The sequence below is a fragment of the Phalacrocorax carbo genome, chromosome 5, assembly GCF_963921805.1.
Source record: "Phalacrocorax carbo chromosome 5, bPhaCar2.1, whole genome shotgun sequence".
Taxonomy (NCBI): Eukaryota; Metazoa; Chordata; class Aves; order Suliformes; family Phalacrocoracidae; genus Phalacrocorax; species Phalacrocorax carbo.
Window position 1 is genome coordinate 70,354,222 of NC_087517.1, and position 17,265 is coordinate 70,371,486.

Here is a 17,265-nt window from a genome sequence, read left to right on the forward strand (position 1 = left end):
CTTCTGGCTTCTCCTCTGAACCTTAGCAGTCTGGAAAACCATGTCCAGTGCAATCCAGGCTTTATTTCTAGTCATTGAACAGAGAAATGAGATGAACAGGATGAATCAAGGTGTGTGGAGGGGCTGCTCACTGCTCTTTGACCGTCGGTGGTGCATGAGGTTGAGCTTCCTCTCAACTTGTGATTCTGTGATCTCACCCAACTTCAGCTATGCAGAAGTTACATGTCTAATCTGTGTCCGTCACCTGAATTATTATAATTAAGGGAGATAAATTATAAAGAAATTACCCTCAATACACTTTCATACAGATTCCAGTGCAATTTTGAGTCCCACTCAATAACAGCGATAAGGAAACACTCTCCTCATCACCAGCTTCCTTCACTCACTGCCTTCTCCCAACCGCTCTTCTCAGGGCACCCTTCACCTCACTGTTCCTCAGGCTGTAGACCAAGGGGTTCAGTGTGGGGGTCATGATGGTGTAAAACAGCGTGGCCGTCTTGTTCTTATCCAAAGCGTAGGTGGAGCTAGGGCGCAGGTACATGAACAAGATTGCCCCATAAAACATGGTGACGACCACCAGGTGGGAGGCGCAGGTGGAGAAGGCTTTTCTCCTGCCCTCCGGAGGGCGGATCCTTAGGATAGCAGGGAGAATATAAGTATAGGAGACAAAGATGACGGTCATGGTGCTGAGACAGTTTATGCTGACCAGAGCAAGGACAACCATCTCGTAGGTGCGGGTGTCAGAGCAGGAGAGGGCTAAGAGCGGGGCAATGTCGCAGAAGTAGTGGTTGATAACATTGGAGCGGCAGAAGGAGAAAGAAAAGATGAAAGTGGTGTGTGTCACCGCGTGCAAGAGGCCGATGGCGTAGGAACCGGCGACAAGCCACTGGCACGTCCATCCGTCCATGATGGTGGGGTACAGGAGGGGCTTGCAGATGGCCACATACCTGTCGTAGGCCATCACGGCCAGCAAGAGGCACTCGGTGACCCCAAAAACAACGAAGCAGCAGAGCTGGGCTGCACACCCCGAGAAGCTGATGGTTTTGTCCTCTGTCGTGATCTGCACCAGCATTTTGGGGAGGATGACGGAAGAGTAGCAGACATCGACAAAAGCCAAGTGGCCAAGGAAATAGTACATTGGGGTGCGAAGGTGAAGATTGGTCCTGATTAATATAATTATCCCAAAGTTCCCCAAGAGTGTTACCACATATATGGCCAGCAAAGCCAAGCAAAGGGGGACCTGGAGATCTGGGTGGGTGGCCAGCCCCAAGAGAACGAACTCGTGCACATCGGTGTGATTGAACGGTGTCATTCTCTGTAACGCGTTCAACCTGTGGGAGATAGGTAAAGTGATGGACAGTGATTTGGGCAGCTCATCAGGACCCTCAGCTTCCTCCATGTCACTGAAGGGAGGCAGAGCACTTCCTACCGGAGGGTCATGAGACGGACTCCGGATCGCTCTCGCAAGAGCCAAGCCTCCGCCCGGAGGCTGAACAGGGCGAACGCCCACCTGGGTTCAGCTCAGCATTTCATCACCTGCACAGCTTCCCATCTGTGCCTTCCTGGGAAACCTAACGCAGGGGGAAGGTCAATCAATACACTGGGAATTAGGTTATTTAATGCATTTTGTTTTTTCCTTAGCAAACGACAGGTACATTTTGAAAATAGGTGGGTTTTTTTAAAAATGAACCAACGTGGAACTATTCGACTTGCAGAAATTGCAGAATTACTTTTCTTGTTGATCTTGCAAAATGAAAGAGAGCAAAAAATGTGCATTTTTCTTTCAAAACTGATACAAACACACAGTTTTCAGTACACACAGTCTTGACAACCTCACAGGAAAGGGAATTTGCCGTGGCACAGTGGCAATGGGGAAACTAACTTGGATGTAGAGCCGAGGCCATACAAGCAAACACAGGAGGAGCTGAGCAGGGCAGGGAGAGGAGATAACGCAGCCTGTGCTGTAGGTACTGAGCACCCTCTTGCCTTGGCCAGCAGGGCCAAGGGACACCTGCACATCTCCTTGTTTTATGTCATCTGAGCTTTAAAGCAGAAGAATCCTCCTCCCACGTAGGATTCCTTCTTCAGTTGTCAGTCTCACTGCTACAAACGAGATATCTTACGCCTCTGGTCCTTTCTTTCCTCCATCTCACCACCTTCCAGCCCATCAGACAAAAAGAAAGGGATGCTTACTTTAGCCCCATGATGTTCCTTCATGTCCCATGGCTTCAAAGCAGGTTCAGGGCTGAGGACTGGCCGGAACAGAAGATGTCCTCACCTTGGACATGGCTTCTCCAGCAAAATTCAAATCTTCAGTGCAGGTCCATGAAGCTCCTTCGAGGACCAGGATGAGTTTGCTGCTCCTGCAGACAGTATGACCGAGGCCATAATTCATCTTCAAACCAATGCTGAGAGTGTTTTTTAGAACTCTTTCCTTAAAAGCTGCACTGAGGGTGACTTGTTGCTGCACCTTCCAGAGGGCAGATGAGTCCCCTCTGTACCTTTTAGCATTCAAGTGGTATTTATGCCCATTTCTGCGGCCTTGGAGGCATTTCAGTCCACAGAGAATAAAAGCTTGACAACAAGCAAAATCCACCCGGAATATACATTTCTTCATCTCCAGGCTCCCTAATGAAGCCCAGGAACAATTTCCTTTGAATATGTGGATTTAAGAAGATGTCTTCCCCCCTCTCCCATGCCAAGGCGAGAGAGTGGATGAAAAGTGAACATCTACATGATTCAACAAAAGCAAACACCAACTTTTTCCCACGGTCACCCTGGATATTATCTAACTTTCTTAAGTGTCTTTCCTAGTGCCACTTTAAGATGGGTTTCGGCAACGCAGAGATATTTCTTGCAACCATTTGCTGTCATGTTCTCCCCTTATTAGCACCCTCTTCCTCCAAAACCCACTCCAGATGTTGATCCTTGCCTTTGCTGGCTTTGATAAGACAGTAGTTGTGCCCCCGCTAAGGTTTTTCATGATATCTTCTTTTTTTTTTCACTTCTGCTGTAAGCATTGATGAGAAGAGCAAGGCAATAGCAACCACCTAAACTCAAATCAATAGCACAACTGCAACCTTACCTGAACAAAATTCTTTTCGCTGAGGTCTGTCCACTGGGTCCGAGTGCCGTGACATGTAGTATCTACAATACTGTGGTCTTGGTGTACAGATTCATGAAACACTTTCCTATCTGCTTTCTCCACGACCTTTAGCTTACGGAACTGCTGGTCTCTCGGTATCAGTTTGTTTGAGCGGGTGCTGCTTTCAGAACCTCCAGCAGCCGCCTTTCAGAGGCCACTGATTCCTGGCGTTATCAGCGGGAACGATATCGCCTGTTCATATGTGTGTTCGTCCTGACCGTGAGAATTCAGAGGTGTTTTAAACCCCCTCAGACGAACGCTGCACATACTCAGACTGCCTGGTGATAACCTCTCCCCACCACCGTCACTTCACAACCGCTGCCGATGGCCCCGTGGCTCAGGGGGATGCCTTCATCTAGTAACGTATATGAATATATAAAGACACCGATTATTTTCAAAATGCTGTGATAACTTTTCTCATAAATAGGTCTTCTATTAACTCCCGTGGTGGACTTTTTTCCTCAATATTATTTTTTCCCTAATGAGATTTGGGGCCAAAAACCTGGGCAGGCTGCGTACAGCCACTCCAGCCATTGCATCCCCCTGGGATATGGGAAGCACTTGGGACCAGTTGAACACGACCAGCTGGTAATTTCCCCTTCTGAAGGCACTCTGACGTTCTCCTGCAGCAAACTCACCAAAGACCTACCTGATCCCATAGTCACAGCTTACCGAAACGCCTCCGCGTGCCCAGATTTTCAGCAGAATTTGTGCCTAGGACAAGAGGAGCGTTTTCTGGCAGATATCTAAGGTAGTTTCAAAAGTAGGAAAAGTACCATCAGCTTGAAATATTATGAAGTCTGCCAGATTGTGTCTGTGTTATTGTTTTTACTCACTATCCTCATTCTGTTCATTTAATCTCAGTCACTCAGGAAATACCAAAAAACACAATCTGTGCACAAGCGTGTAACAATGCCAAAAATCCTCTAATGAACTTTAATTTAAAGCAATGGAGAAAGCAAAACCTACCAAAAAAACAAAAGCTGTTGAGAGTCTGTGTGGCTTCTTTCCCTAAGACACCTGGCAGTTTTTGGTCTCTAGCTCCCAAAAATTTGTCCTGAGAAAGAGAGAAGACACCCAGATTCATAAGTGGAATTCATACGCTTGGCTGGGGCAGATCTGTCACCTCTGGAAGGTTAACAGCAGCGCTCAGCTCCCTCCAAATACGCTCATAAGCTGTGCTTGAAGTTTAATTTCATTCCACCAAAATCTATACAGTTTCAACACTGACTCGATGAGCACTGAATTGCTCAAAGGGGAGGAAAAAAAAAATAGTGAGGTGTGAAATGAATCGTTCAGCGGCGTCAGCACGTGGTGCACAGTCTGGTGCTCGTCCCCACAGCCGGTGCCCTGGGTTGGCGTGGAATTTCTCACTGTGCATCCCAGCCTGCAGGGCTCCAGAAAGAAATACCAAAATGATATTGGAAACAACATTTCTTGAGAAATTAAAAGCTAATTATAGGGTTGTAGTGGTTTTTTTTTTTTCTTTTCTATTCCAGATCATTCATAGCTACCTCGGTGCTTTTATTTAACACACCAGCTGTTGAGTCTGAGCATGATTTAGCTGAATGTTGTCACCTACAGGTGTAGGCTTCTTCGTCTGACCATTCTCCACCTTGTTGCCCGGTACTTGAGGAAGGAATTAGTCTTGCTCCAAAATAAACATCCTAAATAGTTAATCTGAATATTGCATAAAAGTTCCCACGTCTCCCCATTAACCAGAGTTCAAGTTACTCCCTGGACCAGGAAAAAGTGATGTGTATTGTCTACACCCTGGTGATCCCCATGCCGAGCCCCCTGATCCACAGCCTGAGGAACACGGAGGTGAGGGATGCTCTGGGGAGACTCCTCGGAAGAGTTCTTGTTTCCTCCCAGCTTCAGACTGGTAAAAAGATATAATCAACTAAACGCAAATAACTCGGATGTTCTTGAGATTGCACTTTTGTTCTGCAGCTGTAGTGATGAAAATAATGAGCACGTAACATGAAGAGCCATGAAAGCTCTGAAAATCCTCTTTCTGGGGTGCAGGGAGTAACTCAGCGGATCTCTGGGGGATGCACCACCGTGCAGCAACATTTTGTTTGGTGCAAAGGCCAAACTACACCCTTCAGGGACCTGGTCCTTAAGGAAACACAGAATGAGGCAGTGGATAAATATCCCCAGCCACACAGCACGGGCGGCGCTGGGACAGGCGAGGACATGGGCGCTTGCTCTGCCCCATCAGATGAGCTGGTGGGGGGATGCCACGCAGAGAGCATCATCGCCCTCTTGTTCTCAGGATCTCTAAGCCTGTGATCCCGTCAGCCCTTGCTGGACAGGACCGTATGTAATTATGGGCTAAAAAGGCCCAACAAGGGCTATGGTGTCACAGATAGCCTAGGAGATAAATCTTCAAGGGGATTCATTTTTCTTTTCTTTGTCTGCTCCTTTCTCTGCCCATCCCTTTTGTTACCTGATGACAAACATTAGACTTAACATATAAGGCCAGCTGGGAAAATCATCAAGCCCACTGCAGCACCTCTGAGAACCAGGGGCACCTGGAGAGGGTCTTCACAAACCTGGTCGGAGCACGGGGAAAGTTGCAAGGAAGCAGCAGGACACAGCTCATGTGCTGGTCTCACTATGGAAGAGCCTAACACTTTAATTGGCTATGAAAGAGCCTAAATGATTGGTTTTTAGGCTGACAGCGTGAGGTGAGATGAATTCCAACTTCCGTAGACGCAAGCGTGCCTGTACTCAGGTGTGCAAACACAGGCACGCAGTGAATGACCGCTGCTTTCGGTAATGTGCCTAAAACTAGAGGTCTTCCCAGATACACACATTTGTAATTATGACTTTTAGGGCGTACATCCCACCAGTCAGTGTTTGCTCAGGCGAAACAGAAAACTTAATGAGGCAGTGCTCTTACTGGTATGACGCAGGAAAAGGAATCTAATGAAACTCTGTTGGTTTGTACCAGATGGCGAATCTACGTGCATTTGTCTTCAACGTGTGTCTCCAGTTTCTCTGTATGTACCTCAAATTAAGGAGTCTCAATGTACGGGTGGTTTAATGCAACACTGAGATTCAGGTTTCACATTCACACAAGTCAGGGAGTGCAGCCAGCAAATACCTACAGAGACACACGTATATACCCACCCATATTTTCATATCCTATTTCCTGTATGGATTTCATTAATTTAATGGGTTACATGCAATACCATAACAGTGCAGCCCTTCTCAATATGAAATTTACTCTGATTTTTTCTTTTCTCTGTGTGTAGCTGCATTTTTGGACAGAGAGCAATGCCAGCAACATGGAAGCCCTTCTCCTAGCTGGTGTCCCCAGACCCCGCACTGCAAATATCAAATAGCCACCACGATGCATGTCTCCAGGCCAGTCCCTTTCCCCCGATTGAGGAGGAACCACAGTTCAGTCACCAGCTTCATCCTCCTGGGGTTCACCACCGGCCCAAAGCTACAGCTTCTCTTGTTCGTGGTGTTCACCTTAGCCTATGCCACCACCTTCATGAGCAACATCACCCTCATCGCGGTGACACGCTGTAGCTCCATACACCAATGTACGGCTTCACTGGGAACTTGTCCTTCCTGGATCTGTGCTGTCAGATGGCCCAGCTGTTCTGAAGGTGGCAAATGGCACCAGATTTCTACATGAGGGCAACCAAACCCGCACCTGGCCTGGGGAATTTCACTGCATCTTGCTCCTTTCCTGCAGCTTAAGCAGAAGTTTCCAGAACCACGTGTAGGAAAACATGCAAAAAAAGGGTGAAGCGGTTTCTTAATGATTAAAGTATCTTTTTTCCTTTATAAAGTTTTAGCTGAAAGAAAAAAAAAAAGCTATTATTATTATTATTATTTATTATTATTAATAATAATAATAATACTGTTGAGAGGAGGGATTAGGTAGACCAAAGTAGATTCATCTCCCTCAAATTTAGATAAATAAAAGTTGAGTGATTAATCAGAGTTCCTTGTCTCCATTTGTGATCAATAAAGGCGTTTCTATTTTTCCATTTTTTGTTCAGACAAATAGTGCAGTTTAAAGAGTTTAAGTTTGAAGATCTCCCAGCTTTCTCCGCCGCGCCGGGTTTTTGTTCCCATCACAGGCTGGGGCCAGGCTGCATGAGCTGGGTTCCTTTTGGGTGAAAACTAACTGAAAATGGGCTTGAGGGGGACACCTAATGCACCTTTGGTAGGAGTTCAGACCCCCAGACCAGAATACATTTAATCCAGAAGAAACTATTCCAAAATGTGTATACCATAGACAGCAGGCCAGTCCTTTTGATGTTCAGAGCAGCTCCCGTTGCATCACGTCTATCTAAAACATCTGTCCTAGGATGTGATAAAACATCCTCTTATTCCCACACATTTTAGAGGGGACCTAGCTGATTATCTCATAGTTAGACATCGAATTTTTAGATGTTGAGAGCCAAGTGGGCCTATTCCTGTGCTTATTTTCCAGTCCCAAATTCCTGATGGTAGGAAAATCACATGAAAATCAGTCAGACATGCATGTATGTGGTATGTGTATGTGGTATACTTCAACCTGCCTTGCAGTCTAAGAATTAAAAAAGACAGAGCAGATCTACCCCAAGGCAATTAATGACAAGAAGTTCGAGGTGTGAGGTGTCCTTGAGGAGGTCCAAAGGTGAGGAGAAATCCAGTGAGCTTCCCCGGCTCCTTCTGCTAGGGGGTCAAAAGCAGGCAGGGGTATATCACCCCGTTAGTGAGAACCAAGGGAACCACATTATCTGCCCACATCATGAAGACAAGGAGGACTCTTTCTTTAATGAGAGTGTATGACCAAGCTCGTACCAGCACAGAAAGCTCTCCCGCAGGCCTGAGCTCCAGGCTCTCGCCATACAGCTGGTTTCGGCTATTTCCATCACAAGTGATGCTGCTCCCCTTCCCAGGGCAAGAAGTGCTCCTTGGGGACCAACCACCCTTCCAGGAGTCATCTGTTTAACAAGACCTTCTGGGGTTTACCAAGAAAGTTTCCTAATCACCATGACAAGCTTCTCAGTAGTCAACTTACCCCATTCTTCTTAACAAGCCATGAGAGACTAATTAGTAGAGGCTAAGAAGACAGAAACTTTTTTTCCTTTTAATGACAAAGTACACTTCTACAGCTACCTTGCTTATCAGAGCTCGTCCAGGCCCCGAAGCCGATGAGTCGGAGGGTCAGTGTGTTGGCACATGACTGTATGAAGGACAATTGTGTGGATCTCAATGGTTGGAGAGCAATGCTCCTCACCGTTTCTCTGATCAAAGCACCCGCCCCTCATCTCTGAGGTTAAATTCCCACCTGCAGGCAGAGGTTCTCCTTCCTTGGTGGGGTGATGCAGTGACCCAACAGCACCCTGAGCTCCTCGCTGAGGAGGTATGGTGTTGCACTTAGTGGGAGCACTGGTTGTGGTGGGAGCTTCTTCCATGCCAGGCTTGGGTCTGCTTGGGATCACTTCTAAACATTTCTACACCATATTTGTTCCTGGCCAGCAGTTTTTCTCTCCTTTTGGTCTGGGGGGTTAGCTACACTAGAGCTGCTAAAGTTTGTTAATCGTTCCCCTGTATTTCATTATTTATTTTAGAGGGAAAAATCACAACATTGCTCAGAACTAAGCAAAAGCAGTTAATAATAATATAACCAAAATAAGGTTAAAATGCCAGAATAGGGAGGCGGTACCTGACTAGTGGGTAGTTCTACCATTACTTAGAGAAGATGCCAGGTGGTAGCTCTCTGGTCCTTGAGCAAGTCGCAGGCACTGTACAAGTATCTCAAATAAAATTGAAAACAGCTGCAGTCGAGCTAAAATAAGTTGCAGAAAAGTCCTGACGAGCCTTGTTGCAGTGAACTGTTGTTATGAAGCCCAGTGTCTATTGCTAGTACTAGGAGCGCTAAATTACCCGAGTCTTGTGTTCACCAGAAATGTGCCCGTTATTTGATGTGAAGAATGCGCTGGTCATCGTTGTCGTGCTGAGAGCAATAGGTGTTTGTTGTCGTTGCTCAAGAGAGCAGTGGTAACGCATTCTCAAACGACAAAGGGTCAGAAGGGTTTAAATTCTTGGAATTAAAATAATATCAGGCTGTAAAGACAAATAAAAGTACCTAGCTCATCCCTGAGACAGGTCGGTGAATGGCCTGATCCGAGAGGAGTTACGGACCCAGTATTTAGGAACGAGGCAGAGGTTTCCCAATACCTTTGTCCCTAGTAGCTCACAGGAGATTACTGCTTCTTTTATACCATGGCAGTACAGAAATGGAAAGTATAAACATTTCTGAGAAGACCTCTCAACTCCTTTGGCGCACCAGGGAAAACTACTTTTCTGATGAACATTTCCTCTCCATCACCCTGCCCAGCGCGTTCTTTACCTCCTTGTTCCTCAGGCTGTAGATGACGGGGTTCAGCATGGGGGTGATCACAGTGTAAAACACAGAGGCCACTTTGTCAAGGTCCTGGGAGTGCCTGGAGCTGGGTCGGGAGTACATGGACGCAGCAGATCCATAGAAGAGGGTCACGGCGGTGAGGTGGGACGCGCACGTGGAGAAGGCTTTGCGTTTGCCCGCGGCCGAGCGCGTCCTCAGGATGGTGGCCAGGATGTAGGTATAGGAGATGAGGATGGTCAGGTTGGTGACAAACAGGTTGAAGCCAACCACAACGAACATCATAATCTCATTGAGGGTGGGGTCCGTGCACGAGATGGCGTAAAGCGGGGGCCCCTCACAGTAAAAGTGGTTGACGATGGCGGGGCCACAGAAGGACAGCCGAAGCGCAAAGCCCGTGTGGATAGTGGCATTCACGATCCCAGCGAGGCACGAGCCAGCTACCAGCAGTGCACAAACTCTGCTGGACATGGAGATGGCATAGAGCAGTGGGCTGCAGATAGCCACGTAGCGGTCATACGCCATCACAGCCAAGAGGTAGCACTCGGTGGTGGCAAAGACCGCATAGAAATAAAATTGTGCGAGGCACGCGGGGTAAGAAATGACCTTCCTTTCTGCTAGCAGGTCCGAGAGCAGTCTGGGGGTGATTGAGGAGGAATAGCAGATGTCTAGGAAGGCCAGGTTGCTCAGGAAGAAGTACATGGGGGTGTGAAGCTGGGCATCCAGCCTGATTAACACCAACATCCCCAGATTCCCCAGCAGAGTGATCACATAGATCACCAGGAAGACCATGAAGAGGACAGCCTGGACATCCCCCTGCTCTGAGAACCCCGAGAGGAGAAATTCGGCACTGGGGGTGCAATTTCCTTTGGCCGTCATCGTAACACAGTTGCTGTAGAAAAGCAGAGATGCAGAGAAACACAGAGTCAGCACATTCCTGTTTTCCTCACAAATGTTAAAGATGCATTTATTTTTCTCAGGGAATGCACATTTCAGAGGCAGGAGCCATTGAACAACATATTCAGTGTTTGTCTCAAAAGACATTAAAATTAACAAATCGCACGACTGTATTTCTTTGTAATGGTTTTACTCTGTTCTAGTCACTACTAATTTGGTTTGATAAAGTCACTCTGCAAATCAGAAGGCTTATTCTACCTCCTGAAGAAGCTTGTTATTCAGCAGATCCAAAGAGGTAACCACAGCAATTTATTCTGACATTAGAAGGAAGTCTGCATGAAGAAAACAAAACGAAACAAAAACCAAGAAACCCTTGGTTCAGAAGATCAAAAGAGAAGAAAGCATCGGTGAGAGATCAAGACATTTTTTAAACCATTTCCTTGAGGATCATCAGAGCAAGTTAAAATAAAACTCTGATTTCTTCCCTTCCTTCCTGTGAAACTCTGAAATTAAGCTTGAAACAGGATCTTTAGTGTAAGTATTAACCCCCCCTTTCAACACGGTGGTATCCATGTCATCCTCGTGATGCCACTGAACCGAGAAAGACAGTGAAACAACATTACAAAGTTGGTACCGGTGGAAACGCCAGCAATGCTATGGTCCTGTTATGAACTGGGGGGGGAAAAGATGCTGATAATGTAGGATTTTTAATTTATTTTTTTTAAAAGAGATTAAAATTATGCTCATGCCTTCTTAAAACAGAAGCTAGGAGTAGTCACCGAAACTGCCCACTGAGGGTTTTTGAACTGTTAAACAAGACAGCAAATTATACCATTGGAAAGGACCCTCCTGCACGAGGGAAGTTCAACACACGTGTCCTACCTTGACTTACACGTGAGGCGCCCTTAAATCTGGATTTAGTCAACCACATTGTTATAGTTCGTTCCAACACTAAGTCAGTTGCAGAAGCTGTCACAGCCGGACCGTCTGAAGTTTGCCAACTAACCCAGGTAGTGCTTCTATGCCGTGACCTTCACAGTACAGCAGAGAGCAGACCGTGCACCGTCGGTCCTCCCACCTGCTTCGTGTAAGAGGTCCGAGACAAAGCAGAGCCCCGGCAAGGGTTTTTTGCCAGCATAACATGCCTCGTGCCACCGATGCCTTGCAGAGCCACTTCCTCAGCTCGTCCCAGCTGCTGCCGTCTCCAGCCACCGGACAATAATTACCAATCCCAGTAACCTTGATTAAAACAATGAGCTGAGCTGGGGGGGCTGCTGACCTCTGGCAGTGCCTCTGTGTCCCCGTTGGCTTCACTCATAGCCTGAGCTAGGGGCTGCCTTAAATTTGGAAAAGCAACTTATTAACAACTGGGTTTTGCGTGAGGTGTCCTGACCTCCGGTGACTCTTCTGTGCTAAAACAGGGTCCTGCCTAAAGTCCTCCCCTTGCAACAGATCAACTCTTTGTAGCGTTATTTAGGCTAAAACTCACCTGCCTGCTCGCATCTCAGGGCCCTTTTTGGTTTATCAGACTTGTTATCTCCTAGACCGAAATTCTATGGGAGAAATAAGCCCCAGTTTCTCCCAGTACTGCTGTTAAAAGCAAGAACGGTTTGCCGGTCACGAAGGGCATCAATACATGACCAAGAAAAGCTGCTGTTAATAGGACTGTTCCCTTAAAAGACCAAGGGTTTTGCTGCTGCCCTCCCGGGTGTGTCACGCAGGAAATTTCTCTTGGGAACTGATGACTTTGGAAACAGCTCCTTAAGGAGGAGACATGCACTGATAAATAAAAACAATTAGTTTCAGCAAGTTAAATGTAAGCTTGAATGTTTTTTTCCCACTTCATTACATATATATAAAGAATTATATATATATACAAATTTACCTCTTGAAATATACAATTTACCTCTTGGAATCACAGAGAATTAAAAAGAACTGGTGTAATAAATAGAGATTCAAGGATTAGGAGATTGCTCAGGATTTGGAGAAATGTTGCAAATGCCATTGGGCAGAAAGGGAAAACTCTTCAGGAACTCTTCTGCAGCAGGTTTTTTTTAACATTATCTGGGATATTCTGTTGTTTAATAGCCCAGAGGTTGGATCTAGGCATCTGTGAGAGTCACAGCCAGGTTTATGGAGGAAAGGTTCTCTTTTATTGCTCTTAAATGGACAAAATGGTACTAGTCTCTGTAATCAGATCTAGGGAATTATTTCCTGTCCATCCATGGAAAAGATAAACCTTTTCTTGAGGAAGTTAATATCTAGTATTGGTGACCTTTATATCAAAGGGAAAGCATAGCTCTGACGCTATCGTCACCCATGTTGCTTTTCTGTTCTTTCCAGGAAGGGTTTTGTGGATGCCGAGCATCCATGCTCAGCTTTTATTGATTACAAGCTAGTTTCACCTTTGCACTTTTGAGGGGGGGGGGTTTGAAGGACTCCAAAACACCAGCACGGTCAGCTGAAGCTTCCCCCTTATAGAATAGAATACGCTTAATTTAATTCATTTATTAATTAGTTCATTTATCGAAATTTAATTAATTTATGCTTAAGTTAACTCTTCAGGCTATGCCCTGAGTGTGGCCGCTCTGTACAACACCCACATCTGCCACGTCGCCGTGTCAGCCCGTCACCCGTCGCTGCCGAGCAGCAAGTGGAGAAAACCATGCCTTTTTTTCCAGAAAAATTCATCTCACCCTGATGTGGGTGTTTAAAATAGATTAGATGAATCAAAGCCCCCAAAGGCATAGCTGTCTCTACAAGGGGAACTGACGGTGACTAATTCAGATGTGAAAGCTTCCAATTAGACAGGATGACTCCTGGACTGAGATGACTCAACCCCTGAACTCTGGAAGCAGAAATTATTAATAAACTGCAGCTGGGATGGAAAATAAACTTTGCCTGGATGGAGACACATAAGTAGGAGCAGAGGCGGTGGGGGAGTTTTGGCCAACGTTGAGTCTTGGAGCCATCAAACAAGCCAGGCATGCCTGAATACGACGTACGCCAGAAGCACGGAGGCTTTCTGTGTTCTCAGCGTCAGATGCCGTCCTGGGAAAAGCCAAGACTGCTCATACAATGTCTTGCAAGACTGTTCTTAGCCAAGCTGAGTGGCCCCTTGTCACAGAGCGTAAAACTCCACCCTACTCCTAGGCAAAGGGGCATGCCGGGGTGGTGGCTCCAGGCTGGTAGCTTTCCGTGGGGGAGACCCATCCAGGAAAGCAAAATGCCCAGCACAGGTGGTCTGCGTGCAATATATAGGAAGCATGGGGATGTGCTAGTCCCCGTAAAGAGTATCCTTGGACAAACCAGAGAAAATAATAATAAATCAGGTTTATCGTACTAAAGCAAAAGCTTAGGCAATACTTAGAAAATTTGAAAACAACTTTACGAAAGACGTTGTCCCTCTCCAACACGTAGTCTTCATTTAGCTTGTCCCCCTCTGCTCTGAGCCACTTCTTTCAGGCCACAGAATTTAACATTGTTGTAACATTGGGTAAATCCTCTTTGGTAAAAAGTATCAACCGTGCATGTTCTAGCACCACTTTTGTTTACTCCAAAATTTTCACTGACAATGTATGTGTTTTTAGGATTGTCTGTCTTTCCTTCATTCTTTCCTTCTTTCAGACATTGTAATTACGGGTAATTTATTCTTCAAGGGACCCCAACGTGGAATTAATTTGTAATTCAAACTCTGCAGAGTCCAGCACGAGGTGGAGCACGTACATCTCACCAGGTGTCCAGAAATGTACAGTGCTCTTGTGTCAGCCTTATTTCTTCTGCCGACTCCACTGCGGCTGGCGATATCTGCTTCAGTTTGGGTAGAGCGGGACCCGTGGGAATACATGCAGGGGGGAGGTCGTTCATAGCTCTTCTGAGGGTGCTCCGCACCTCCGTGCTCCTCAGGCTGTAGATGAAAGGGTTGAGCATGGGCATCACCACGGCGTAGAAGAAAGAGGCTGTTTTCCCTTGATCTTCTGCGCGTCTGGAAAAGGGATGGAAATACAAGCAAGCTGCAAAGCTGTAGGAGAGGGCAGCAGCCACGAAGTGGGAGATGCCAGTGGAGAAGGCGTTGTGCCTGCCTTCTGCAGAGCGAATGTTCCGGTTGGTGAGCAGGATGCAGGCGCAGGAGACAACGATGGCCAAGACTGAGGGTGTTATGATGAAGCCACCACATGCGGCCGTCTCTATCTCGTTGAACCAGGTGTCCGAGCACGAGAGTAGCGGGAGCAGTGGGATTTCACAGTAGAAATGATTGACAAGCTTTGGGCCCCAGAAGGAGAGTTGGAGGAGAGCACTGGTGTGCACGAGGGCGTTCAGGCTCCTGGCAGCGCAGGAGCCCACCACCAGCGGGACACAGACCCCATGGGACGTGGCAGCCAAGAGGTGCAGAGGCTCACGGATGGCCACGTAGCGATCGTACACCGTGACGGCCAGAAGTACGGCTTCCGTAGTGCCGAATACTGCAAAGAAGTATGTGATGCAGCCATTGAAAGAAATGACATTTCTCTCTGCAAGGAGACCCAACAGGAGCTTTGGCGTGATGGATGAAGAACAGCAGGTGTCCAGGAAAGAGAGGTGGCTGAGGAAAAATTGCATGGGCATGTGAAGCTGAGAGTTGGTCCTGATGAGGATGGTCATCCTCAGGTTCCCCACGAGCATGGCGATGTAGATGAGTATAGAAATCACGAAGGGCAGCTCCTGCAGGTCGGTGAAGCCCAGGAGGACAAACTCAGTCACGCTCAAGTGGTTTCCCCCAGCCATTCTCCTGTCACCAGCACAGAGGAGACAAAGAAACCCAGGGGAGAGGTGAAATCGTTTCTCCCACCTTGCAGGAATATGTAGTGACCAAGGCTAACGCAGGATTTGGTGTTTCCTGGATGAATACACCCACTTATTTGGAGGAAAAATACGATAGCTATCCTCAGTGGGCAGGTTGAAGATCCAAAAAAATATACTGAAAAATAGTACATTGACGAAATAATAGCCAATAATATCTTGACAAAATAATAGCCAATAGATCACAATATGGAAAAAAAATCTTAAAGCTTAAATCTTAAAGCTCTGGCTGGCACATTATGGAAAGAATAGGTCTTGCAAAAGATCTTGCAAATTATGTTTTCTCATGAACATCCAAATTCTTTCCAATATGTGGGCATCTTTGGGAGGATTCCTCTCCTTTAGGGGGCAGGGGGTGTTCTTATTTAGGGAGAAGTAAATGCAATAATATTGCGCGTTAATTTGCCTCATTAATTAATGTTGCATTAAATTGGAGTGGTTTTGGAGTGATTGGAGTGATTTTCTGACTCTGTAGTGATATGTTTTAGACAATTAAAATGAGACTAGCATACCTGATCGCAATTGCATGCGTGTGTACCTTCAAGAGGAAAACACCCCGTTCTAATCTGGATTACGCTGCTCGCCATCTTCCTTGCGCCTCTTGAGTCTGCTAATATCAGGAATTTTTAACCAAAATTTGAGTTAGGAATTAGGATTCAAATGTACTGGATTATGCATTTTTCCTTCAGAGAAAACTTCCTTAATAACTTCAATATTGCTTCATGGCAGGGTTCCTGCTTCCGCAGGGGGTGGGCACAGCGGTTAAGGAAGCCCTTCCCCATCCAGCAAAAAATTGTCTCAAAACCTCTCAAAATTTCACCCTCCCTCTAGCTAATGGCACCTCGCTGGTCCTTGAGCTTAACTTCCTTGAGAAGTTAAGCTCCATCGGTCTTCCCGAAACCAGGAAAGTTTCCCGACGGCAGTCTCCAACGTGGCTGGAGGATTTAAGTTTTACCCCACGCCCACAGGACAAATTGCCAAATGGTCTCTGGGCACCTGGAAACAGAGCGAACCTTCCCCGAAGAGCCTGGGATAGACACGGAGATTTCCCTCCGAGGTTTTAGGGATGGGGTCCCCAAGGCACGGCAGACGTGATGCCTGCGGAGCCCGGGCAATGCAACTTGCGCACGCAGCTTTGCGACGAGGAATGGGACACAAGGCAACGCATTTCTGTTGAGGAATCGAATCTGAAAGATATTTTTTCTTCTCCAGGAACACAGGAGGAAAAAAACGATAGCTCTAAGTAATGGATTAATTAAAGGAAATTATTGCTGTGTATTTGCAGTGAGCAGTTAGATTAATTTTTTTCTACTACATATTTCAATTTCAATCTGTAGGTTTTTTCCATCTTTTTTTTTTATTTTTATTTTTTCCCCCTGCTGCCCTTCTGCTGGTCACACACCTTGGTGTTCAGCATCACTGCAATTTTACCTGGTATATTTTTCTTCCTCTGTCCTTTTTCATGGTTTAAAAAAAAAAGATATAATCAGAAGACACATTCTCGTGTTATCCACTAGAGATGACCTTAAAATATGTGTATTGCCTGTCTGAGAAATGAGTATTACTATATATTCCCTTCTCGCTTCCCTCTTTCCATCAGCCTTGCTGTCTGTTTTCTAGCAGAAGCGAGATGACCGTTTCTTCAGGACGATTCATCTTCTCCCATCACCCTTCTCGAAGCAGCTTTTACTTCCCCTTTCCTCCAGCTGCATGTCAGAGGTTCATTGCAGAAAGTCCCTTGACCGGCTGCCACTGCTCTTTTCGGGTGCTGGTGGGCGTCTTTGCCTCAACGGCATCTTGACGGCTCATCGTCAACGTGGTGGCCACCACAACCTCCACATCCTTCTCGGCCAAGCTGCTCTCCAGCCTGTCCTGGTGCCCGGGGCAATTCCTCCCCAGAGGCAGGACACTCTTCTCCCCTTTTTGAATTTTTTGCAATTCCTATCTGCTCATTTTGGACAAAAAAGCTGCCTTTGAAAAGTCATTTTGCGTCATGTGCTTC

The 17,265-nt window shown here is 46.5% G+C and overlaps 2 protein-coding genes across 2 annotated transcripts; both read right to left on the reverse strand.

The window, feature by feature from the left end:
- Nucleotides 1–371: 371 nt before the first annotated feature.
- On the reverse strand, nucleotides 372–10,406 carry LOC104046308 (olfactory receptor 8U9-like). Its single transcript, XM_064453029.1, has 2 exons — nucleotides 9,808–10,406; nucleotides 372–1,313 (listed from the first exon to the last, which is right to left on the reverse strand). Exons 1-2 carry the CDS (start codon nucleotides 10,404–10,406, stop codon nucleotides 383–385), a joined length of 1,530 nt encoding a protein of 509 aa, XP_064309099.1. The 3' UTR covers nucleotides 372–382.
- A 3,057-nt stretch (nucleotides 10,407–13,463) lies between these two features.
- Nucleotides 13,464–15,258, reverse strand: LOC104046309 (olfactory receptor 5J3-like). Its single transcript, XM_009506432.2, is given in 3 exon segments — nucleotides 13,464–13,475; nucleotides 14,158–14,276; nucleotides 14,279–15,258. Coding segments are annotated over 3 exon segments (1,041 nt in total). The 5' UTR covers nucleotides 15,189–15,258.
- Nucleotides 15,259–17,265: the final 2,007 nt, after the last annotated feature.